Consider the following 24,081-nt stretch of genomic DNA (forward strand, 5'->3'; position numbering starts at 1 on the left):
CGCCCCCGCTCGCCGCGCTCCGGCGAACGCTCACACGAACGCAGGCGCACACTCCGGCGCGGGAGGCGCCCTCCCTCGGCTCCGCGTGGAGAAGCGGGGGCGGCGGGAGGGGTAGGACACTGGGGTCCCGCTCGAGGCTCCGCAGCTGCCGCAGTTGCCGCAGCTCCAGGACCCGGACCCTCGAAGCCCGCGGAGGAGACTCCTCCGCGGGGTCCACTTGGCAGAAGGCGGCGGGGGCCACGCCGGGACCCGCTTCAGCACCGCGGACAGCGCCGCTCGCTCGGGGCCGCAAACCCACGCGCGCCCAGGACAGTCCTTGCGGGCCGAAGGCGCGGGTGCCCCATTCCCTCCCGAAGACGTCCAGGGCCTGAGGCCCCCGGGGCCGTGGCGCCCCTCGCCCGCGAGATCGGGCGCGCGCAGGACGGCCGGGGCGCCCCGCTGGGGATGCGCCGAGAGCCCCGCGTTCGCGCTGCCCAGAGCCGGGGCGCTGCCCGGAGCCCATGAGCACCATGCGCCTGCTGACACTCGCCCTGCTTTTCTCCTGTTCCTTCGCCCGTGCCGCCTGCGACCCCAAGATCGTCAACATCGGCGCGGTGCTGAGCACGCGGAAGCACGAGCAGGTCTTCCGCGAGGCCGTGAACCAGGCCAACAAGCGGCACGGCTCCTGGAAGATCCAGCTCAACGCCACCTCCGTCACCCACAAGCCCAACGCCATCCAGATGGCCCTGTCGGTGTGCGAGGACCTCATCTCCAGCCAGGTGCCCGCCCCCACCCCTCGGGCTCGCCGCGCGCTCTTGCCCCTCCCCCACCGCCTCCCACCACCCTCCTCCCTGCGGCCCTGCGGCCCTCTCCCTCTCCGTCTCCCTACGAGAGGGCCCCCAGACCGGTCGCCCGGCCCGCAGTGCAGTGCGTCCTCAGAAGGGTCCCAGGGCTCGAGCCCCTGACCAGTGTTCACAGACACGTGACAGGCGTTCGGGTAGTTTGTTTCGGCACCGTGTGTGTGTGAAAGGGGTGACTCCGGGCTCCGGGCAGAGGGGCCTGTCCCAGTCCCAAGCCCACAGGGCTTTCAACAGGATGGCGCCTGGGGCCATCATTGTTCTGGCCCCCAGATCCTCCCTCCCTCCCGCCCGGTGCCCCCGCCACAGGTCTGCCTGGGATGGAAAGTGCCCAGGTGTTGAAGCCCAGTGTGCTGCGGGGTAGGAGCGGGGGCCACGTGTGGGAGACGTCAGGGCGCAGAATGGGAGCGGCTGGCAGCGGGAGCTGTGCGGCGCCGCGCTGCGGGGGAGGACACGATGGGGAGCTCGCTGAGGGAACCGTCCGCCCCGGGGCGCGCGCGCCGCCGCGGAATTCCAATGAGGCTGCAGGATCGCCGCATTGCAGCCCTTTATGTAAGAGGCAGGGCCGCTCTCCCGGCTCCACTCCAGACGCACGCACCCGGACACGTCCGCGACTGTGCAGAGGGGCGGAGACCTACACGAGCACACGCGTGCACACCAGCAGCACACTCAATTGCATGTACACCCCACGCACACCCACGGACACACACGCTCATGCGCCACACACCGCTCCGCACCCCCCCGGTGCACACGTAAACCCCTGCTCGCCCACACCGGGCTCAGCCACCCATCTGAACGCACAGAGAACACAGACGCTCAGGGGCACACAGCGTGCACATGCATGCCCAGCACACGCTCACAAACACCTTCATGTCACGCACACACTCTCCTGAAAACACTGACCGGGCACCTTTGGGTGCAGACTGAAGGAGGGCCCAGGGTGGGGCCGACCCGCCCAAAGAGCTCACCTGCCAAAGCAAGGCTAGAGCTCTGATCACAGACCACTCCCATGCCCAAGTGACACTTCTGTGGCCAGTGGCTTCTGTCACATGTTTTGTGAGGGAGGGAGGCACGTGAGGAAGTAACCCGGGACCCCCTTTCTGAGGGCTACTCCTCCAGCTCACAGTGTTGCTGTCTGAGGTGCTGTCTCCCCAGCGAGCACCAGCCCCCTGGGCACAGGTGCCAGTACCAGCCGTCACTCACCGTGAACGCCCCGCGGGACAGCCTCTGTGTGAGCGCGGCAGCCGCTCCTGGCCGTCTGGGGCCAGGCGCACCGCCCTGCCTTCTGCAGAGGCAGGCGATCCTTGTGGCTGAGAAAGGGGAGGCAGAGTGGGGGCAGACACAGGTCCTTCTAACGTGAGAACAGTGTCCAACCCCGCTATCTGTCCCCCGATCCCCTGCCTGGGGGACTGGGCTTGGTCCATGCAGGAAGACCTGACTGTCTCCCACCCCACCTGGTGCCTGGGCATTGGGTCTTGTTCAAACTGAGTGAGCTCCTGGGAGCCACCAACAAAGGGACGGAACCCTTGGGTCGCTCCTCACCCATCCTCTCTGGCTCCAGCTTAGTCTCTGGATTGCCAGCTCGGAGCTGGCAAGGGGGTGGGTGGTCTGGGTGTGGGCACCAGCCTTCTCCCCAGCCCCACTCTGGGGGTGACTTGTACGACTAGCAGACAGGCCTTCGCCCTCCCTGTCGGGGTCTCAGCACGCACATCCAGGCCACCCCCCAGCGCGAGGGGTGTGAGAGGAGGCCTGGGGGGCATGAGGAGGGGCCTGTCAGCCCCCGTGCGTCCTTCCAGACGCACTCTACCTTGTCCTGAGTCTAAATTGCCCTCTGACTTGTGGGTGTCAGAGGGCATCGGAGGGAGGTTGTGGGGTCCTGCCTGGTGGGTGTGCACGCACAAATGGCAGACCCTGGGCCCCTCCTGCTGAGCTCAGCCTCTGCTGCAGCTGGCCCCATCCAGCTGACAATGCCCCCTTGCCCACAGGTGTACGCCATCCTAGTCAGCCACCCACCCACGCCCAACGACCACTTCACCCCCACCCCCGTCTCCTACACAGCCGGCTTCTACCGCATCCCCGTGCTGGGGCTGACCACCCGCATGTCCATCTACTCAGACAAGGTAAGCCTGACTCCTCGGCTGGGCCGGCCACTCTGCTCCTTGCTGACACCCCCGGCTCCGGCAGCCGCCTGCGGTGGGGGACAGGGGCAGGGACAGGGGCGGCGCTCAGACCAGGGGCTCTGGGCTCCAGGCACACGGGGGACACGCGAGCACACGCACTTGTGCACGCTCCACACACACTCACACCCACACACACTCATAGCCTCATTAACACACAAACCCACTCGTGCACATGCAGGGCACACTCAGAAGCAGACAAATCCGTAGTCTCTCACACCCGTGCACACGCACACTCACAGTGACACACTCCCGAGCTCACACAACATTGTTCGTACACACCTGCACACACCCACACTCTCACACACATACATGTGCCCCCACATGTGGCCGCACAGGCACCCCAGCAGAAGGCCCCCTGAGAGGTGACAGGCTCTGAGCTCAAGCCCTGGGAGCAGCTGTGGTCCTCTGGCCGGTGGAGAAGTGGGGGGCTCCTTCCCACACCCTCCAGCTGCTGCCTCCTTGTTTCTGGGCACTGGTTTCCCCCAGTGCAAAGGGGGGAACCGCCTCTCTGGAGGCAGCAGCTGGAGGGCACAGGAGGGCCTGGGAAGACCCACCCCGCATGCCCCCAGCCCAGATCCAGACCTCAGCCCCACTCCCTGGTCCAGCGCAAGGCCAGTCTGATGGCTGGGCCTCCGTCTCTACCCCAGCCACGCTCATGGTCCCACCACAGCCAACCGGGGCCCAACACGTGGGCTGGGAGGCCTGGTCAGACCCCCCAAGACCCCAAGTACAACCTCCTGCAGCCGTGAGGCCAGGTGGATGACAGTTGGAAGCGAAGGGGCATTCGGGCACTGGGGTTCAAGGCACTGCCCTGAGGCCTCGAAGAGGGAGCAGGTGGAAAAATAACTTGGAGGGCTCAGAGGACCACAGGAGGCGCGTGGGCCTGCAGAGGCACGAGGGACACTCCTGCTGCCCGGACAGACAGAGGGCCTCGGGGGAGGAGGGCCAAGCCCGCTCCCTCCCCTCCCCTCTCCCAGCAGCTAGTGTGCGGGAGAGGCAGGCGGGGCCCAGAGCGCAGCCCCTGGCCTTGGTGAAGGAGCAGGACGATCCCCCACCAGCGAGGCCCTCCTGACCAATCCGAGTCCGTGAAGTCGGGAAGGACCCATGTGAAGCCCCACAGGGGATCTCTGAGAGGCTGAATGTCCCGGAGAGCTTTCTGACCCGAGTTGCCCACCAGGGGCTGGCTGGCTGCTGGGACTTGGGGGCCTCCCCGGGGAACAAGTCCACAGGCACCTGAGGGCTCTGCCAGCGTGCTGCCGGGGCACAGGTGCTGCGGGCGGGCGGAGGGAGGAGCCCGCAGGGGTCCCGAAGCCCTCAGCCCCGCCCCTGCCCTCCGCAGAGCATCCACCTGAGCTTCCTGCGCACCGTGCCGCCCTACTCCCACCAGTCCAGTGTCTGGTTCGAGATGATGCGCGTCTACAGCTGGAACCACATCATCCTCCTGGTCAGCGACGACCACGAGGGCCGCGCGGCGCAGAAGCGCTTGGAGACGCTGCTGGAGGAGCGCGAGTCCAAGGTGAGGCCCGGGCCGCGGCGGGGGCGCCTGCGCAGCAGGAGGAGCAGGGCCTGCGCTGTGTCTGTGGCCCGTGTGTGAACACTTCTCTTTCCATCGTGCATGGTCCGCACCACCACGTCTGGCGAGCGCCCGCCCCAGCCTGTCCTCGGCTCATTTCACTCGCTTTTGCCATTAGTCGAAATCTCCTTCGTGTCGGTCCCTGCGGGGCGAGGGCAGGACCACCTGGAGCTCCGCAAACACCCCGCCCCGCCCACCGCCCCTCCAGCTCCGCACGGGGCCAGGCGGTCCCGCTTTCACCCACGCAGGTCCCCGCACACACACCCAGAACTCGGGGCGCTCCGCCCCGCCCCCCATGGCCTCAGGCATGGCGATCACGGGCCATATCGCCCCCAAAGGACCGGTTCCCTCCCCACTGCCATCCCGTTGACGTCCTCGCGCTGGCCTCGCCTGCCCCACACAGCGCCCCACCTCACAGCAGCCCATCGCCCGCCCTCCAAAAAGCCCCATCCACTGACGTGCTCGGCCCCCAGCCCCACCTGGGCTCTGCCCCCTGCAGGGCTGCCCATACCCCTGTCCTCCCCTCCCACACAGGGCTGGGCTCCTCTCGGAGACCAGCCAGACACCTGCTTCCCGGACAAGCGGCCACCCTGCCGCAGCCCCACCCTGACTCCGCGGGGCTGCCCAGAGACCAGAGAGGTGGTTCTGGGGGTCCAGGAGACCCCCGTTCCTTCCTTGCAGCCTGAGGAGGGGCAGGTGCTCACCAGAGGCCCCAGGGAGCCTTCACCCTGTCCAGGCCCTGCCGCTCAGCCCCTGGGCCGCAGGCCCCCTGGTGGGGCGGAGGGACGCCAGGCTGGGGAGGGCCCCGGGGGGCCAGGCCAAGGGGAGGTGGGGAGCATGCTTTCTCTGGGTAGTCAGAGCTGGCTTCTCCAAGCTTAGTGCCACCTTGGGACCCCAAGGCGCCATAGAGCCCTGGAGGGAACAGGGGGTACCAGTTGGGCTGTGAAGCCAGAGAGCAGCCCCAGAGGGTTCTGGGGGTCCCTGCTGTGGGGACTGGTTGAGGCGGGGAGGGAGGGCTGGCTACCAGTGCCCTGAGGAACCCACCTCCGGAGACAGCACCTCCCTTGCCCAGCAGGCACATCTCCTCCTGCCGTACCCCCCCAGGGCTGCACAGACTCACACGCCCGGTGCACACTCGCACGCTCCTCAGACACACCCCTGCACACCCAACCACAGTGCAGGCTCTCTTTCTTGGCCGCGTGCGGTCCCCCCACACCTCCCAGCACAGACTCAGACCCCTTGTGCTGTCCCACAGCCCCCCCCCCCGGGGTTCCCGGGCACGCCCACGCAGGCACAGGGCCCACAGGCATGCTCACCCACCAGCTCACACTTGTGCGCGTGCACGCACACACACCAATAAGTGCTCGGGCGGCACTGGCCCCCTCCCCACCCCATGCAGGTGGCGGTCACCCCTGTGCACACACTCACACACAAGCTCCTCTCGCTCTCCAGTGGGCCAGCGGGGTGTGCACGCCAGTGGGTGAGAACAGGACACATGGACCTCTTAGAAAGGCCAGAGGGAGGACACAAGGAAGAGGGGGGCAAGGGGCAGTGCATGGGGAGGGGCCGTTGACCCCCACTCAGGACTGACGTGGGGTGGGGCCACATAGCAGGTGCATGATGAGAGTCGGGGCGGCATGTGGGACCCCAAAGGGATATGTCTGGCATGGACGCGGACAGGGTCTCCCTTTCCCCCAAGTGTGACCATTTCCAAGAGCACAGCTCCGTGGCCAGGAGCCTCAGTGGCCCTGCGCCCGACGTCCCTGCACCGTCCCGCCCCGCCCCAGCCCGGGCCTAGGTGTTTGCGAGCTCCAGGTACGTGCCCATCTGCAGACGTGCCGAGGAGGTGGTGTGATTGCTTTGGCGCCGTCATTTTCAACCGTTTATAATCTTCTTCTGTGTCTGCATATTTTCTCTGTGCACATTATTCATCAGAGTAAAAAAAGGAACTATGAAAACCTCGACCAACTGTCCTATGACAACAAGCGCGGACCCAAGGTATATATGCATGGACGTGCACGCCACCCACCGACTAGGGAGCCTCTGGCGCCTCGGCCACCGGGGCCGCTTTCCGGCCCGGCCGAGCCGCAGGCCTAAGCAGTGAGGAGAGTGAGGTCGTGAGGCAGGCAGCCACAGGCAGGAGAGGGCAGGAGCCGCCGCGTGGGTCCCCGCGGCCCCGCCGTGGCAGCCAGGGCCATGGCCTGCGCCTGAGAGCAGGCGCGCCGCAGAAGGAGCTGCTCTCTGGGAAGTGCATGCGAACCTCTGGAGCCCTAGGGTGTCCTCGTGGAACCCAGGAGGGAGCCCGCCCGCGCGGCCGCCCGCCCGCCTGCTGGGGTCCGGGCGCCCTGCCAGGGCCTGCGGAGTCAGGCCTGCGAGGACCCCCCGTGGTTCTGGCAAAGTCAGCCCGTCTCTGCTCCCAGTTGTGCTCCGAAACTCCTGCAGTTCCTGTGCGCTGTGCGCGCTCTGGCTCTAGGCCCGTCAGCTTGCATGCTCAGAGCAGAGAGGAGAGCACCGGCAGGTGCGGAGAGAGGTGCGGAGAGCAGGGCGCGGCCCAGCCCAGCCAGCGGGCCGAAGGAAGGAGGAGTGAGGCCAGGCCAGGCCCGGAGCCCGGAAGGCAGGCGATCAGCGCAGGTGGCAGGTGCAGGCCGCGGCAGCCCTAGCTGGGCCGCCTCGGGGCTCCTAGTGGCTGCGGCCCAACTCTCGCCCTTGAGGCGCTATGTCCCCTGCCCTGGCCACCTGCTGATTCTCCTGCTCACACCACAGGCCGAGAAGGTGCTGCAGTTTGACCCGGGGACCAAGAACGTGACGGCCCTGCTGATGGAAGCGCGGGAGCTGGAGGCCCGAGTCATCATCCTCTCGGCCAGGTGAGGCTGGGCCACTCCCCCTCCCCCTCCCCTGGGGCGGCCCCCCAGGCCAGGGCTGGGGGCACCACTGGGCTGAAGGCGAGCTCCAAAATGCCCTTGCCGAAGACAGCCCCTGCCATGGACACCTGGTGACCTGGCAGATGGGACACCCTCTGTCTGTCCATCCCTCCCTGGGTCCTTCCTCCCTTCCACGGTCACCCGCTGCCACTTGCCCTGAGATGGGCTTCAGGGGTGGGGTGTGGACAAGCTCCTGCTCTGAGGAAGGTGAGCTCAGCCCTGGTGACACAGGGTGACTGTGCTCTGGGAGCTGCGCTCAGGGAAAGGAAGGGCTCCTCGGAGTGATACGCCAGTGTGCCAGTGAGCCCAGGTGGGAAGGCCCCCGGCAAAGAAGGGCTAGTGTGCACCCACCGAAGGACTGGAGCCTTTGGAGGAGGCAGTGCAAAGGGAACTAGTTAGAGACAGACAGGGCCTGGCCCCGCCCCTCAACCTCAGGGACCAGCCTGCAGTAAAAACCCCCCTGTTTGCAAATGGCTGGTTCTCCTGAGAAAGAGAAAGTCCAGGCCACCCAGAAAAGACAAAGGGGGAGCCCCACCCTGTGGGACAGCCAGGAGCACCTGGGGGGATCCACCCCACTGTCTGCCTGTCCGGGTCCTGGAAGCTCTGCTGGAAGCTCAACAACAGGGGTCACCCGGCGCAGAGGGACGCGCCCCCAGATGCTGTGGTCCTGCGGGCCAAGAGCGCTGGCAGCCCGCTGAGTCCCAGGGCAAGTGACCGTGCATGCGCGCACACAGTGGACAAACCTCTGGCACACAGAGAGGGCAGCCCTCCCCCACCCCGCCCCTCACAGATGCAGGGTACAGCCGACCTCGACTTCTGGGGTTGGAAGGCCGAAGCAGCCCCACTCCCACCCACAGAGATGCAGAAGAGGGTGCTAATCCCCCCCCCCCCCCCCCCCCCCGCTGCCCCATACCGCTGTACAGTGGCGAACCCAAACCCGGGTCTCAATCATGAGCCACTTGCCCTTGCTGACCCTCCAACCCTGGACACCGTGGGGAGGGCTTCTGCAGAAGCCTGTCGTCAAGGACCTGCTCAGGCTGAGTTGAGAGGGTGCACAGGCCCTCCCTGAGCAAGCCCGGCACAGAGAAAAACCCCACCTAGAACAAGCCCCACCCAGAGAAAGCCCCTCCCAGAACAAAGTCCCTCCCACAACAAGCCCCGCCCAGACCCTCTCCGTTTACTTCCCTGCTGGTTTACACTTCCGTCCTTCACAGGGCTTGAGGGAGATTGGGAGAAGGTGCTGGGGGGCAGGATGGATGGGAGGGTGCACGACGGGCAGACAGATGGGCTAGTGGACAGTCAGCTAGCGATCGCAAGCCCAGTCCATTCAGGGCAGAGCAGCCCAAGGACCCCGTTGCCCGAAACGTAGGTGTTCCACTGCTGGGCACATTTACAAAGGACAAGGTCACACCAAGCCTGAGCTGACCAATCCTTACATTGTAATCACCAGGATACAGGACAGAAAGCCACACGGAAAGCCAACGTATGGTCCCCATCCCACCCAAGCCCCCGTAGAGGGTTGGGCTCTGATGCATGGTTTTCCCTCTGCTCAGAGGCCCCACGCCACACGCTGCAGGCATGGATGGGGAAGGACCTAGGCTGAGAGGGTGTATTCCTGTGTCACTAGCCCCAAGGTCAAGGACCAGTTTGCCATATGGGGCTCCAAAAAACAGGTCAGCCCAGGAAGGGGACATGGTCACAGCAGACAGTTGCACATGTACTACACACAGAGAGACACACGAACTATGTGCACAGAAAAGCACACGAGTGCATGCCATGTACACCACAGGCACACACACTGTATGCACACTATGTGTGCGCTCATGCACGCATGCACCCCCACAGACCTGAACAAACACATGTACACACATGCACAGGCACACAGCATGTCCACCCCATTCGCAGACACACGCACACACCACATGTTTGCACACGCAGCACGCACACACACTGTGTGCACACCGGGCACAACACACAACAAACACAGACACTACACACATGAACACACCATGCATACGCAGTGTACATGTGCACACACCATATACAAACTCATAGACGTGTGTGTGCTGTGTACACACCCCACACAATGTGTTACATGTTCACACACAGGCACCACACAGACACCACACACATGTTGCATGTGTGTGCACACACATGCCACACGGCACCCACAAATACACACAGATATGTATACACCTATATACATGTACACCGTGCACCCATATGCTCTATGCCACCACACAGTGCACACACGTGTGCGTGCGTGCATAATCGCATGTACACCGCGGCACATGATACGTGTGTGCGTACACCCACACAGGTGGGGACACCGCCCACCGAGGCACAGCACCCACAGCAGCCACACACCCACCAGCACCCCTCTGGCGCCCGTCCGTGGGAGGCCCTAGGGCTGCCAGGGCTGGCAGGCGCCCCACCCTGCAACATGCTCCTTGGAGCCGAGACAGAGCTCAGGACCCCACAGCAGACGGCAGACCAGCTGCAGGCACACCCGGCTGCAGAAACACGGGGCAACAAGGCTGACCCTGACTGTCCCCGGGCAGCAGCCAGCACCGGTCTTCTTGATCTTGGCACTCCAACCTGACATGTTTTGGCTCCTGTTTCATGCATTTTGGAGAGATCCCATCAAGCTGAGCTTAATTTTTGGCCAACTTTCTGCTGACTGCAGAGAATTTATTTCTGAACATTTCCTTTTCGTCATCCTGGAACAGTTCTTACTGCAGGCAGCTATTTCCGTGAAACCGGTTGAAGATTTTATTTATTTTTAGAGAGAGGAGAAGGGAAGGAGGGAGGGAGAAAAACATCAACTTGTGGTTGCCTCTCATGCGCCCCCTGCTGGGGACCTGACTGGGAATAGAACCAGCAACCCTTTGGTTTGCAGGCTTGAGCCTCAGGTTTTTTGTTGTTGTTTTGTTTTTGTTTTTCTGCATTGGCTAATCTTTGAGAAACTTCGGGAAAGACCCCTCAGGCAGCCTAGGGCCACCTTGGTCTCCAGGGTCAGCCACTGTGACAATGACAGAGCGCTTGGCCCACCTGTCCAGCCCCTTTGCACCCCGCTGCCCGTGCACTGGAGCTGAAAGTGCCTGCCGCAGTTCAGGTCCACCCGGGGCAAGTCCAGCCGGCAGGAGGGGGAAGGTGGGAGTGGGGGAGGACTCCCAGTGCCTCACACCCCCACCGCCCCACCGGGCCTAGGGTCCTTGTCCCGAGGGGACTGGGTCCACAGGGGCTCGCCTATGGGGTGAGGATGCTCCGGGATCTGGAGAGCACATGCACCTGCCTGCCAGTGGTCCCAGCCTGGGGTGGCAGGCAGAGCACAGGGCTCCCTCATGCTCCCAGGGGATGAGCAGCAGCCCTCCCGCCTCTCCTGTGGCCTCTGCTGTGAAGCCCAGGGCCGTCCCCAGGCACTGCGTCCCATCAGCAGCTGAACGCCCTGGAGAGCTCCCAGTCCCTCATTCCCTGTGTGGACATGAAGAACCGGGGTTTGTGTGGCTTGTTCGGGGCCACCGGGGCGAGCCGTCCAGGCACAGACCTGACTCTGCCGCTTACCGCCCCTCACGCTCCGTGGGTGCCTCCGTTTTCCCTCCTGACACATGGCTGGTAATGCCTGCTGCGTAGGGGTCTGGTGAGAATAAAACAGCCTGCGTAAAGCACTTAAAAGACAAAGTTCCCCGGGACTAAGTGATCAATCAATAATGATCCATCACCATTCCCGTCACCTTGACCCTGCGCGGCAAGGGGAGACCAGTCCGGGAGGCCTGGGAAGCTCTGGGGTTCTGGGCCCCACCCTACATCACCTCTGTGGGGTTCCCGGGCCTGGATGCGGGCCGGGGGCGGGGTTGGTCCCTGTAACCCTGCTGTGTTCCTAGGCGCCCATCCAGGTGAGGGGCTTCAGGAGAGGCAGGGACTGGAGGAGGACCTGGGAAGCAGGGGCAGCCGCCCGCCGGATTGGTGGGGGGAGGGCCGGAGTCTGGGCCCCTCACCTCCCTCTGCCCCACAGCGAGGACGACGCTGCCACCGTGTACCGCGCAGCCGCGATGCTGAACATGACGGGTTCGGGGTACGTGTGGCTGGTGGGGGAGCGCGAGATCTCGGGGAACGCCCTGCGCTACGCCCCAGATGGTGAGTGCTGGGCCTCTCCGGGTCCGGGCGGGCGGGGTCCCCCCCTACGGGCTCTAAGCGGACGTTCGTCCCAGGCATCATCGGGCTGCAGCTCATCAACGGCAAGAACGAGTCGGCCCACATCAGCGACGCGGTGGGCGTGGTGGCCCAGGCAGTGCATGAGCTCCTGGAGAAAGAGAACATCACCGACCCGCCCCGGGGCTGCGTGGGCAACACCAACATTTGGAAGACAGGGCCGCTCTTCAAGAGGTGGGCGGGGCTGCTGACGAGGTGGGAGGGACCTGCTCTGGGAATGGGCGGGGCCTCTGGAGTGGCAGGCAGGTTCGCTCTAGGAGTGGGCGGGCCGCTCTTGAGCGGGGCTGAACCTTCAGTAGTCAGTGCGTAGGGCTTCTAGGAGGTGGAAATAGTCACTCTCCAGCTGATCCTGCTCAGCCTGCTGCCCACAAACTACAGATACAGTCGCTCACGCCATTCGCCCCTCTCCCCTCTCCTCCCCTCTCCCACCGGCTCCACCGTGATAATCATCTGCCCCATTTCCAGCACACACCAATGCCTGGAATGTCGCTGCCTCCACGGCTCCTGACCCTTGTTTTAACACTGCAACCAGCCCTGAAACCCCATCCGACTCCCCATGCTGGCTGACAGCCCTTGGGAGGAGGCTCCTGCTGCAGGTGGGGACTGGGCGCTTCCAGAGACCCAGGAGTGCAGACGAGGAATCCAGGGGTGCAAGGGCCAGGGTTGGCCGCAGACCCAGGTGGATAGCCATGTGGGGCAAGAGTCAGCTCGCAGAGCCCTGGGCACCACGCCCCAGGGTGGGCAGGCCCAGCCCCCCGCTAGACCCCATCCCCCAACTGAGTAGCAAGCACTGGGTGGCATGGGGGGGCCACAGTCCACCATGCCCACAAGAGTCACGCGGCTGCAGGTGTAGATTCCATGTGCACGCAGACTCTGAGAGGCATGAACCACACACATACATGCCACAAACACAGGCATGGGGGTGCATGCCACACAAGGATCACATGTGCCCACAGATGTGTGGGTATGCCACAGGCACGCACACACATGTACACATGCAGAGAGAGGACCTCAACCCTGTCCCCCCCACTCACTGGCAAACAGGCCACTGTGCCCTTTCTGGGCGTCTGCCTCTTGGTAAAGCCAGGATGGCTGCTGTGAGGGTCGAACATCCCAACCCACAGAGAGAGAGCCCTCGGCGCAGGGGCCCGGCACCCAGACGCTGCTCTGCTGCCGCAGCTGTGCCATCCAGCTGGTGCAGGCAGGTCGACCTGCCGCCCGCCAGGCTCCCAGCTCCCGGGTCCACGGGACTGGGGCAGAGGGTGGGGCTCAGGCTGCTCAGGAGGCCAGGGAGGGAGCCTCCCCGAGAAGCCAAACTGACGCCACCCTCCCCAGAGTGCTGATGTCTTCCAAGTACGCGGACGGGGTGACTGGCCGCGTGGAGTTCAACGAAGACGGGGACCGTAAGTTCGCCAACTACAGCATCATGAACCTGCAGAACCGCAAACTGGTGCAAGTGGGCATATACAACGGCACCCACGTAGGTGGGGGTCATGAGGGGGTGGGGGCTGGGGCCTTAGGGTCCTGGGGCCAAGACCCCTGCGTGGCCACCCTCCATCTCATACTCCCACCCCCAGGTCATCCCCAACGACAGGAAGATCATCTGGCCAGGTGGGGAGACAGAGAAGCCGCGAGGGTACCAGATGTCCACCAGGCTGAAGGTGGGGTCCACCACCCTGCCCAGCCCCACACCCTGGCGGCTCCTTCCAACCCCTCAGACCCTGAGGAGGGCACACTGAGGCCACTGAAAGTACCTAAAGGAAGTGGGGACAGGACTGGCACCTGGCCGCCTGCACACGCACCTGGCACCCCAGAGGAAGCACGGAGAACAGCTGGAGAGGGGAGAGGAAGCAGGCGGTCCCTGTCCCATGGCTCTCTCCAGTGCCCCTGCTGACCCAGTTCCACTTAAATCTGAGGAAGCTGTGAGGGACAGGACTCCCCTGGGAATGAGCTAAGGGGGGACAGTGAACCAGGTGGTGGTCATTCTGTGGACTTCAGCCTCAGCACTCTGTCCAGGATTCTGGTCCTAGAGACACCACCTCTACACTGCTTATCACCCCCTCGCCCATGGTCCTAGCCAACCCCACTCCAACTCCATAGCTCCCTGCCATGACCCGGTCCTACTGTCCTTTAGCCCCGGCCTGCCTGCAGCATTCCTGGTGGTGGGACATTCCCTCCTGGACTCTCTCTCGGGGCCTCTGCAAGCCCCTCCCCAGTGGCCTCACCCTCATAGCTTCTCTCCCCTGGCCAGCCTGACTCTTCCCAGCTCCTTCGGGCTCTCTCCTAGGCCCCTTCTGTCTTCCGAGGGTACTCTCCAGAGAGTCCCTTCTCATGCTCACCAACACCAGGCCCGTGTCTTAGTTCACCAACCAACTCCCAGTGTCCCGGGTCCTCCACACCTCTCGGTCGTCCTTGTCTGCATTCTGGACCCAGCCTCACGGCCTCTCTCCCAAAGCCCCTTGTCCATACCTGTCTGCATGTCACCTCCCTGCTCCCTAAAGTTCAGACATCATGTGTTGAAAAGTCTGAAAGTAACCCCAAAACACCAATGGCCAGATGGTTGCATCCAGACTGCCAGCTTTTTACATTTTTTTCCCCACTGACTTTTAAAAAGCACAAACATGTATTGCTTGTCTAAGAGAAAAGCATGATGAAAGTTTAAACAGGAACTAAGCTCCTTCAGGAGCTCCCAATCCCCAGGCAGAAAGCCGAAATGCTGTCCTTGCTGCTGAGGCTCAGGCTGGTGCACCCTGCAGGCCCAGCCTCCTCCGCGCCCTGTGCAGAGGGTGCCTCCAAGCTCCCTGCTCGCTGCAGGCTCAGCTCCAACACCGCCTGCCCTTAAGCCCCTCGCCAGCACGCTGTGCTCAGTTCAGCCCCTCTGCAGGAACCTGCCCCTCCTCCACCCCCAGTCTGCAGGCCCCTCAAGGACAGAGAAGAGAGAGAACACCAGCATGGCCCCAGGAGGCCGTGGATTGAAGAGGCAGGAATGGGAGAGAGGACAGACAGCATCAGCAGGGGGTGGAGGAAGGGAGGAAGGATGGATGGATGACCAGACAAGGATCCACTGCTGGGGAGGCTGAGCAGTCAGCCAAGGGCCGCCGTGGGCCTTGGGTCCTGAGTGGATACCTGGGGACAGGCTCCTGTGCTCAAGGGGTAGGCTCTGGGTGGGGACAAGGAGCTCCTCATCCCTGAGATGTCAGAGCCAGGGCAGATGGGACATTTCAACAGGCTTCGTTGGTGGAGGGAGTGATGTGTAAGCCAAGACAAGGAAAGCCACATGGTTCAGAAGGCCGTGTGCCTCCTGAATGCTGAGGTGGCATGGGTACTCCGGGGAGACTGGGGCCCCTCCTAAGGGAATATGATGCTGCTGGCGGTGGCAGGTGGCTGGGAGGACGAGGCTCGAGAAGTGCAGCGGCAGGAGGGGAAAAATGTCTGGGATTTGGAGGGGCTTTAGGGGACTCTGGGCGCTGTAAAGAGGACAGCGCCCCCTGGCAGCTGAGGGTGGGTGGTCCAGGCTGGGTCTCCACCTCCCTGCCCCTCCCCGCCCCAGATCGTGACGATCCACCAGGAGCCCTTCGTGTATGTCAAGCCCACGCTGAGCGATGGCACGTGCAAGGAGGAGTTCACAGTCAACGGGGATCCTGTCAAGAAAGTGATCTGCACCGGGCCCAACGACACATCGCCCGGCAGCCGTGAGTGGGAGCTGGGGCGCACGGGGTCGCGTGCAGCCGCAGGGTGGGGGTCGGCTCACCGGGAAGCCCCGAGATCACCACCCCTCCTCCCCCAGCACGCCACACCGTGCCTCAGTGCTGTTACGGCTTCTGCATTGACCTGCTCATCAAGCTGGCGCGGACCATGAACTTCACTTATGAGGTGCACCTGGTGGCTGATGGCAAGTTCGGCACACAGGAGCGGGTACGCGAGGGTCGCTGTGGGACCCCGCGCAGAACGGGTCCCGTGGAAGGGGTCTTGCTAGGGGAAGGGCAATGGGTAGGTGGGGCCTGCAGGCTGGGCGGAGTCTGGGTGGGCGGAGCCTGCAGGCTGGGTGTGGTCTGGAGCAACCTACTCTGAAGTGCGCTAGGGCAGAAGCCTGTTTCCAGTCTGGGGCCAGCGGTGTCCTCGTCGCCACCGGCTGTGTCGCCCCACAGGTGAATAACAGCAATAAGAAGGAGTGGAACGGGATGATGGGCGAGCTGCTCAGCGGGCAGGCAGACATGATCGTGGCCCCGCTGACCATCAACAACGAGCGCGCACAGTACATCGAGTTCTCCAAGCCCTTCAAGTACCAGGGCCTGACCATTCTGGTCAAGAAGGTGGACAGGGGCCCGTGTGGGCTGGGCGGGGTCCTGGGAGGACCCAGGCGCCGCTGACGGCCTGCTCACCCGCAGGAGATCCCCAGGAGCACGCTGGACTCCTTCATGCAGCCCTTCCAGAGCACGCTGTGGCTTCTGGTGGGGCTGTCGGTGCACGTGGTGGCTGTGATGCTGTACCTGCTGGACCGCTTCAGGTGAGCGCGGCCGGGGGCCGGACACATCCACCTGCAGGGCGGGCGGAGCGGGCGAGGGCGGGGCGCGGCTGCCTCTCCCGCCCTCTCCCGCCCGCCCTCTGCGCCCTGCAGCCCCTTCGGCCGCTTCAAGGTGAACAGCGAGGAGGAGGAGGAAGACGCGCTGACGCTGTCCTCGGCCATGTGGTTCTCCTGGGGCGTCCTGCTAAACTCGGGCATCGGAGAAGGTGAGCTATGCCAGGCCCTGCCCTGCCCCGCGCCTCCAGCCGGTAACTGATGGACCTCTACCCACAGGCGCCCCCCGAAGTTTCTCCGCGCGCATCCTGGGCATGGTGTGGGCTGGCTTTGCCATGATCATCGTGGCCTCCTACACCGCCAACCTGGCGGCCTTCCTGGTTCTGGACCGGCCCGAGGAGCGCATCACAGGGATCAACGACCCGCGGGTGAGGCCTGGCCCTGCTGGGGGAGGGGTCGTGAGGTCCGCGGGGGTCTGCCTCGGGTGGGGCTGGGGAGCAGCCGCAAGCCCGCGTCTGACTCCGCAGCTGAGGAACCCCTCGGACAAGTTCATCTACGCGACGGTGAAGCAGAGTTCGGTGGACATCTACTTCCGGCGGCAGGTGGAGCTGAGCACCATGTACCGGCATATGGAAAAGCACAACTACGAGAGCGCGGCTGAGGCCATCCAGGCCGTGCGGGACAAGTGAGGGGGCGGGGCCGCGTGGGACCACCGGTGGGGGCGGGGCAGTGGGGGCAGGGCCGCACGGGACTAACGAGGGGGCGGGATCAGTGAGGGGCGGGCTGGACAAGGCGGAGCGTCCCCTCTTAAAGGAGAAGGGAGTGTACAGGATGGATGGGACCAAGGGTATAGGGACAGACATGTGGTTTGCAGGCTAGCAGGACGAAGGAGTGCAAACGTGAGGGCCGAGGGTAGCCTGACTGTGCGGGGCTCCCGTGACCCCTGCCCCCGCCTGCAGCAAACTGCACGCCTTCATCTGGGACTCGGCGGTGCTAGAGTTCGAGGCCTCGCAGAAGTGCGACCTGGTGACCACCGGCGAGCTGTTCTTCCGCTCCGGCTTCGGCATCGGCATGCGCAAGGACAGCCCCTGGAAGCAGAATGTTTCTCTGTCCATCCTCAAGTGAGTCAGCCTCATCTGCAGCCCCGCCCTCCTCCTCTGCTCTCCCAGAGCCTGGGCACCTGCTGTAGGTGCCGCCCCACTCAGGCCCCGCCCCCGCCCCCCCCCCCCCCGCTCAGGCCTAGCCACGCCCAGGCCCCACCCTCCACTACTCCCCCGGCCCGCCCAGGTCTCATGAGAACGGCTTTATGGAAGACCTGGACAAGACGTGGGTGAGGTACCAGGAGTGTGACTCGCGCAGCAATGCCCCTGCTACTCTCACCTTTGAGAACATGGCAGGTGAGTCTTCCCCCTCGCCGTTAACGCCCCTGATGACACTGGGTGGGTTCTGCAGGGGGCCTGCGGCCCACTTAGCCAGAAGCTGAGGCGCTGGGTCCTGCCCACAGGGGTCTTCATGCTGGTGGCTGGGGGCATCGTGGCTGGAATCTTCCTGATCTTCATCGAAATTGCCTACAAGCGGCACAAGGACGCCCGCCGGAAGCAGATGCAGCTGGCCTTTGCTGCGGTGAACGTGTGGAGAAAGAACCTGCAGGTAGGGAAGGCCACCCTGTGAGGCCTGGTGCCCATGGCCCAACCTGGCCCCCGTCCTCCTCCATCCCCACAGGCCGAAGCGCTGGCCCTGGCTCCCGGAGCCCATGTGAGCAGGACTGGAGCTAGGAGCCACGGCCACGGGCAGCGTCAGTGGGGAACCACCTGCAGGTGGCTGCCCACTGCCAAGCCAGGCAGAGGGAGGCCACGCACCCTGCCCCAGGCCTCCGCCTGGCCCCTCTGTCTCCAGAGCCGCCCTCCGGCGCCCATTCCATAGGAAGGCAGACTGAGGCAGGGTAAGACAGGGACCCCCCCGGGGGTAGCACGTGAGTTTCAGATGCATTCTGCCCTCGCCGCCCCACGCTCTTCCTCAGCACCCTCTGGGGCCCCTTCCCCGCTGCCCTGCTGCGTCTTGTGCTGCATAACTCCAGGCTGAAGCGGTCCGGCTGGCCCTGCCTGGCGCCTCTGCCTGTGTCTTTGGGAACTTGCTGCCAGCAGGGCACAGGCTGCATGAGGGGCAGCCACAGCCCTTCTGGGGTGGGGCAGGCAGTGGGGTCTGTGTAGGCCCCTGGCTCCTCCCCTCCGTCCAAGCCCAGTTTGCTGCATCTCTTCTCTTTCTCTGGGTGCCTCCCCAGAGCCTGCGTCCTGGGGAGAAGCTGGCAGTGTGGAGAGGGAGGGCCTTGGGGGGACAGGTTGCTGGAGTCCCCCCACCTCTCATCTGCCCACTCTTGCTCTTGGGACCGGGTCGCTGCTCTCACTGGTGGGAGCAGGGTCATCCTGGCCATCAGACCCAAGACCAGGGTCCCAGGAGCTGCCTCTACCTGTTGCTCCAATTCATCTGGACACCCAACTCTGGCCCCTCAGCCCCTCCTGAATCTCGGTGTGCCCCTCAGGGGTCAGCATGGCTGGCAGGCCCGAGGGGCGACTCCTTCAGTGCTCAGGGGGGGGCCCTCCTCCTTGGGACACCTGTAAACCAGGGCCACCCAAGAGCCAGGGAGCCGAGCAGACCTCCCAGGAAGACAGCCAGATGGGACCCCCCAAGCCCAGCCCCAGCACGAGCAAGGTCAGACCAAACCCGACCTAACCCGGGCAGGAGCCAAGGCCGCCTGTGCGCGTCCAGTGGCCCAGCGCAGGGAGGCAGGAAGGAGCAAGGGCCCAAGTGGCGGCCAGGCCGGGCAGTGGCCCCCAAGGAGCAGGCGAGGGCAGGTGTGGCTGTGCCCCTTAGCTGTCTAATCACTTATACATATTCATTTTAGGATAGAAAGAGTGGTAGAGCAGAGCCCGACCCTAAAAAGAAAGCCACATTTAGGGCTATCACCTCCACCCTGGCTTCCAGCTTCAAGAGACGTAGGTCCTCCAAAGACACGGTAAGGGGAAGAACGCCTAGTCCCCCGTCTCCGACTCTTCTCTCGCCCCCTCCGTGTCTGTGTCCCGTGCATCAGGCGTGCCCTCTCCCCCTCATCATCCCACCCCACCGCACCTGCCCGCTGTGGCCTCTGCCCTCATCTCTACTCGCCCCGCACACTAGGTCTTCTCTCTCTGGCTCTGGGCCCCGCTCCGGCTGGCCCTCCCTGGGCCCCTCCCCATGTGTCTCTGCGTCAGCCCGCCCTGCCCATGCCATGACGCCATGCGCCATCTTGAAGCTGTGTCATGTTGTCGGTCAGCCAGCCGCCTCACCACCTGGGGCTGTGCCCGGGGCCCCCGGGAACCCGGGGCCCCCCGGCTGGGGCTCCTCACACATCGGGAGGCCACACCGCCTCACTGCTACGTCAGTTCTCAGCCTCTCCGGGTCGGGCCCGCTGCCCTCTCTCCCTCCCCGCGGAGTCCACGGAGAGGGTGGCTGTGATGTCCCATCCGTCCATCTGTCTGGCTGCCGGCCCGCCACCCAGACACCTGTCTCGCGTGTCTCACCAGAGCCATGCCTGCTGCCTCCCTTCCATGTGGTCTCTGTGTGGGCCGGGGCTGGGGGCCGGGCCTGGCTCCATCTGGGTGGACGGTTGGGGCCTGGACTTGGAACAGGCCCCCAGCCACAGGGGACTGTCAGGCGGGGAGTGGACGGGACCAGAGGGGGCAGCTCCCACCCCAGGCTGAGCAGGGCCCTGCAGGAGGTGTGCCAGCAGCCCCCAGGGGTTCTGAGAATGGGTGGGTTTGGCCCCCAGAGCTTAGAGTGTGGAGGCCCCCAGACAGAGGCCCAGGAAGGGGATGCCTACTTGGAGGACACCGAGTAGGCATCAGCTCCTGCCCCCCAGCCCCACCCCACAGGACCACATCACAGCCAGGCCTTCTGCCTGAGACCAGAATCCCCTGCCCTCCCACCTTGGGCAGCTTGTCACTGCACAACCTGCTTGGACCAAAAGCCCCCAAGGTGGGCCCAGCCTTGCCAGGGGCGCCCCAGTCTCGGGACTGGTGGGGGCCACCCAGAGCCAGCACAGCCAGCCCTTGGTCCAGCAGACTCACTGCAGTCCCGGGGCAGATTTGGCCCTGACCCCATGGGAGCTGTGCTCCAAAGTGGAAGAGGGTTTGCAGCCTCTCCCCCTCAGTGCTTGGGAAGAGGGGAAGACCCCCCTGGATACAGGCAGAGCAATCTGAAGTCAAGGTGAAGCCACCAGGGTGCCCCAGGCGAGGACCGTGAGGCTTGGCTAGCTCCTCTTCACAAGAGGGTCTGGGCACCGGGGCCGTAGGGGATAGTGAGGGTCAATGGGGCTGGAGCACAGGCTGGATCACCCAAGCCCAGGAAAGAGGGGAAGGGCCTGAGCCAGGGCACCACCCAGGGTGCAGGAAGAGGAGGGCAGGTGCCCAGCACAAGAGGGTACTGGGGGTGGGGCAGTCCAGGGGTGCAGGTGTCCCCAGCAGACAGTGCTTTTGGGTAGGCACCTGCAAGGAGGTGCACAAGTCCCACAGGTAATGGCCCACTTCCTGCAGTGGCACAGAGCCCTCCTGTCACCCCGCTCCCCCTGGGGCAGACAGGCAGGCCCCTTAATGGGTTCGGGTGCAGTTCAGAAACTCACAGTGCCCTTCTGGGGACACAATCCCACTGGAGGCCTCACCCGAGCCTCCCTGGCCACCAGGCACTGTCCCCAGGCCAGCCCTGGGACTGGTCCTTCCCTGCAGGGTGACTGGGGGCCCTGCCAGCTGGGGGGTTGGGTGGGGGGAGGGCAGCCTGGCTCCCACCCTGGTTCAGTCTGGGCGCCTGCTCGGAGGGAGGCCTGGGTGGGGGGGCTCTGTCGGGATGGGTGGGGTCGGTCCGGCTGCTGAGATCCTCTGCCCCTGTCCTGTGGCCAGTCCGGGCCAGGGTGGCACTGGGCGCTCAGGGCCGGGGTCCCTGGCGGCCAGCGGGGCCGGCGGGTATTGATTGTTGGTTCTCATTTATAGAGCACCGGGGGTGGACGCGGCGCTTTGCAAAACCAAAAAGACACAGTGCTGCCGCGACGCGCTATTGAGAGGGAGGAGGGCCAGCTGCAGATGTGTGCCCGTCATAGGGAGAGCTGAGACGCCCTGCCCGCCCTGCTCTGCCCCCCTCCCCCGCAGACAGACAGACAGACGGACGGGACAGCGGCCTGGCCCACGCAGAGTCCCGGAGCACGACGGGGCCAGGGGGAGGAGCGCCCCCCAGCCTCCCCCAGGCCGCGCCCGCCCGCCCGCCGCTCGGCCGGCTGGCCGGCCCACCCGCCCCGGCCCCGCGTGCGCCCCTGAGCGTCGGGCTAACGGGCCGCCTTGTCTGTGTATTTCTATTTTGCAGCAGTACCATCCCACTGATATCACGGGCCCGCTCAACCTCTCAGATCCCTCGGTCAGCACCGTGGTGTGAGGCCCCCGGAGGCGCCCACCTGCCCAGTTAGCCCGGCCAAGGACACTGATGGGTCCTGCTGCTCGGGAAGGCCTGAGGGAAGCCCACCGGCCCGAGACTGCCCACCCTGGGCCTCCCGTCCATTCGTCTGCCCTGCTGCCTGGTGGGCGGCCCCTGCTGGACCGAGGCGCGGACCAGAGCGGCTGAGGACGGGCCAGAGCTGAGCTGGCTGGGCAGGGCCACAGGGCGCTCCGGCAGAGGCAGGGCCCTGGGGTCTCTGAGCAGTGGGGAGAGGGGCTTGGAGCAGAGACTGAAGCCCCATCCTTCCTCAGCCACCACCAGAGCCACCTTGGGGGCCTGTGGCCCCAGGGGACTGAGTCACCCCTGCTGCAGAGCCCACTCCTAAGCAGCCCCGGCTCCACCCGCTCTCCTCTTCTCGCCCTTCCCCTCCTCCTCTTGATCCCTTTCGCGGAACCAACCCTGCCCTCCCCCGACCGCAGACCCTGACCCCCCACCCCCGCTGGCAGCTGCTCCACAGGGCTCCATGGGCTCCCAGCTGCCTCCCTGCTTTTCCTCCAGACTCCGACCGAGCCTCCTCTTTGCCTCCTCCGGCATGCAGCCCAGGATGGGCTTCCCCAATCGCTGGCTCCGGACTGTCCTCAGCCCGCCTGCCACCTTGTACAGGCCTAGCCCGTCCTGTGTCCGAGCGCGTGCCTTCCCCCGCGGCCCGTGCGCGGCTGCGCGCTGACCCGCCGCCCCAGAAGCTGGAAGCGCAGCGCACCGCTCCCTGACCCGGTGTGTGCAGTGGTGATGCCTAAAAGAATGTCACGGAAACTCGGTCTGTGTCGCTTGTTGATGCCTGCAGGGAGTGTGAAGGGGGGATTGGGGGAATATTCGAGGGCAGCCGAGGCCCACTCAAGCTTGGGCGGTGGCAGCGAGGCTCCCAGGGTCCGCAGGGGATGCCTCGCCGGGGCCGAGGTTCAGAGGTGGTCTCCGCCGGCGGTGGGCGGCGGCGCGTTGGCGGCGCAAGCGCCAGGCGGTGAGCACCGAGCCCAGAGCCAGGCAGGTGGCCAGACTGGCAAGGAAGGCCACTGGCCCCAGAGCGGAGACCACGATCAGGTCCCGCGGGGCAAGTGGCTGCACGCAGTGGCGGAAGGTGGTGTCGGAGAAGGCGGTCAAGGGGCTGAGCGTCTGGAGTCCCGGCGACACGCAGAGCAACATCTCGGTGTCTGCGGGACAGGGACGTAGCGTCAAGCGGCGGCGAGGCAGCGACACTGGCCACCCGGTCCCGCCTGTGCCCCGAAGGCTCACCTGGAGCGGACCGCGGGTGCCGGCGCAGCCAGGAGCAGAGCGGTCGCAGAGCGCAGCCGCAGGTCCAGGGGTTGCCGCGCAGGCGCAGTGAGGTGAGGGCCGGAAGGCCGGCTAGCACCCCGGGCGCGAGCGCAGTCAGCTCGTTGTCCTGCAGGCTGAGCGCTCGCAACAGCGGGAGCGCGCCCAGCGCCGCAGGCTCTAGGCGCTCCAACCGGTTGTCCGCTAGCGAGAGTTTGCACAGCGCTCGCAGGGACTCGAAGGTGCCAGGAGCCAGCGCCTCCAGCTGGTTGGCACTGAGATCGAGCTGCTGCAGCGCGCCCAGGCCCCAAAAGGCCCGAGCGTGCATCCAGCGCAGCCCGTTCTCGCGCAGATCCAGGCGCAGCAGCGCGCCAGCGCCCACGAAAGCTCCGGGCGGCAGCGCGCGCACACGGTTGTGATCCAGCAGCAGCGCGCGTACACTCTGGCTCAGGCCAGCCGGCACCGAGGGCAGCGCACGCCCTGAGCAGTTGGCCTCGCCGCCCGGCGCGCACGCGCACGCCTCAGGGCAGTTTTGGGAGCCCGGGGTTCCCGTGGGGGTGGTCGCATCGGGTGCTTGGGCCCAGACTGGCCACGGCGACAGCAGGAGCAGCAACAGCGACGGCGGCGGCCGCGAGAGAAAGGAGGGGCTCAGCATGGGGGCAGCCGTGGGACCCGCTGTGGGAGGCTTACTGCCCGTGTGTCCCTGGAACCCGTCCGTCCCTTCTGCGCCGGCACAAATGTTAAGTCTCTAGCCCAAGCGCCGACCGTTCCTGTCCCACGGCCGGTCCCGCCTAGGGCGGGGGCTAGGCACATAGCCAGGGCCCAGCACTGCCAGCCACCTGTCCCAGAGCGCCAGGCTCCTCTCGGCTCCACGCCAGAAGCAGCGCTGACGAGATGCCCCCACACCCCTGTCGTCCACCATCCGGAGCCGCTCTAAGGCCTTAGCAGCGGGACCACAGGCACGCCCCGAATGGACCCTGCCCCTCACCCCAGTTTCTGCTTGTCGCGGGCTCCATGAAGTGACTGTCCCGCATATGTACAGTGGCCGGCCCCCCCCCACCTGCGTAGGTAGGGTCCT

The 24,081-nt window shown here is 65.2% G+C and overlaps 2 protein-coding genes and 1 long non-coding RNA gene across 11 annotated transcripts; 1 reads left to right on the top strand and 2 right to left on the bottom strand.

Moving 5' to 3' along the window:
• The first annotated feature begins 74 nt into the window (after positions 1-74).
• On the top strand, positions 75-22,513 carry GRIN1 (glutamate ionotropic receptor NMDA type subunit 1). 9 transcript variants are annotated; one of them, XM_045196797.3, is made up of 21 exons: positions 78-758; positions 2,822-2,956; positions 4,356-4,532; positions 6,525-6,587; positions 7,353-7,453; positions 11,526-11,647; positions 11,722-11,896; positions 13,058-13,202; positions 13,300-13,383; positions 15,273-15,414; positions 15,510-15,637; positions 15,871-16,035; positions 16,111-16,229; positions 16,341-16,453; positions 16,521-16,669; positions 16,769-16,926; positions 17,201-17,362; positions 17,529-17,638; positions 17,746-17,891; positions 19,144-19,254; positions 21,260-21,620. In XM_045196797.3, the coding sequence occupies exons 1-21, from the start codon at positions 501-503 to the stop codon at positions 21,374-21,376; spliced, it is 2,880 nt and encodes a 959-aa protein (XP_045052732.1). In that variant the 5' UTR covers positions 78-500; the 3' UTR covers positions 21,377-21,620. The 9 variants fall into 9 exon arrangements, with proteins under 9 accessions (XP_045052730.1, XP_045052731.1, XP_045052732.1 ...); XM_024562139.4 differs by lacking the exon at positions 21,260-21,620 and adding an exon at positions 21,627-22,513 and having other exon boundaries at positions 80-758; XM_045196795.3 differs by having other exon boundaries at positions 75-758; positions 19,144-21,620.
• On the bottom strand, positions 10,269-13,058 carry LOC123479904 (uncharacterized). The gene is made up of 3 exons (XR_006655715.3): positions 11,509-13,058; positions 11,075-11,147; positions 10,269-10,984 (listed from the first exon to the last, which is right to left on the bottom strand). It is a non-coding gene; the product is annotated as an uncharacterized lncRNA (long non-coding RNA).
• LRRC26 (leucine rich repeat containing 26) lies at positions 22,509-23,951 on the bottom strand. The gene is made up of 2 exons (XM_024562137.4): positions 22,986-23,951; positions 22,509-22,903 (listed from the first exon to the last, which is right to left on the bottom strand). Exons 1-2 carry the CDS (start codon positions 23,656-23,658, stop codon positions 22,590-22,592), a joined length of 987 nt encoding a protein of 328 aa, XP_024417905.2. The 5' UTR covers positions 23,659-23,951; the 3' UTR covers positions 22,509-22,589.
• Between the last annotated feature and the right edge of the window lie 130 nt (positions 23,952-24,081).

Source organism: Desmodus rotundus, chromosome 1 (assembly GCF_022682495.2).
Source record: "Desmodus rotundus isolate HL8 chromosome 1, HLdesRot8A.1, whole genome shotgun sequence".
In the NCBI taxonomy this organism is placed as follows: domain Eukaryota; kingdom Metazoa; phylum Chordata; class Mammalia; order Chiroptera; family Phyllostomidae; genus Desmodus; species Desmodus rotundus.

Bases quoted from the DNA above. Each gene is read 5' to 3' on its own strand.
- LRRC26 (XM_024562137.4), bottom strand. From the start codon at position 23,658: ATGCTGAGCCCCTCCTTTCTCTCGCGGCCGCCGCCGTCGCTGTTGCTG. The intron at 22,904-22,985 runs GTGAGCCTTCGG...CCTGTCCCGCAG, and splicing joins GCACCCGCGGTCCGCTCCAG to ACACCGAGATGTTGCTCTGC.
- GRIN1 (XM_045196795.3), top strand. From the start codon at position 501: ATGAGCACCATGCGCCTGCTGACACTCGCCCTGCTTTTCTCCTGTTCC. The intron at 15,638-15,870 runs GTACGCGAGGGT...GTCGCCCCACAG, and splicing joins AGTTCGGCACACAGGAGCGG to GTGAATAACAGCAATAAGAA. The intron at 16,670-16,768 runs GTGAGGCCTGGC...CTGACTCCGCAG, and splicing joins CAGGGATCAACGACCCGCGG to CTGAGGAACCCCTCGGACAA.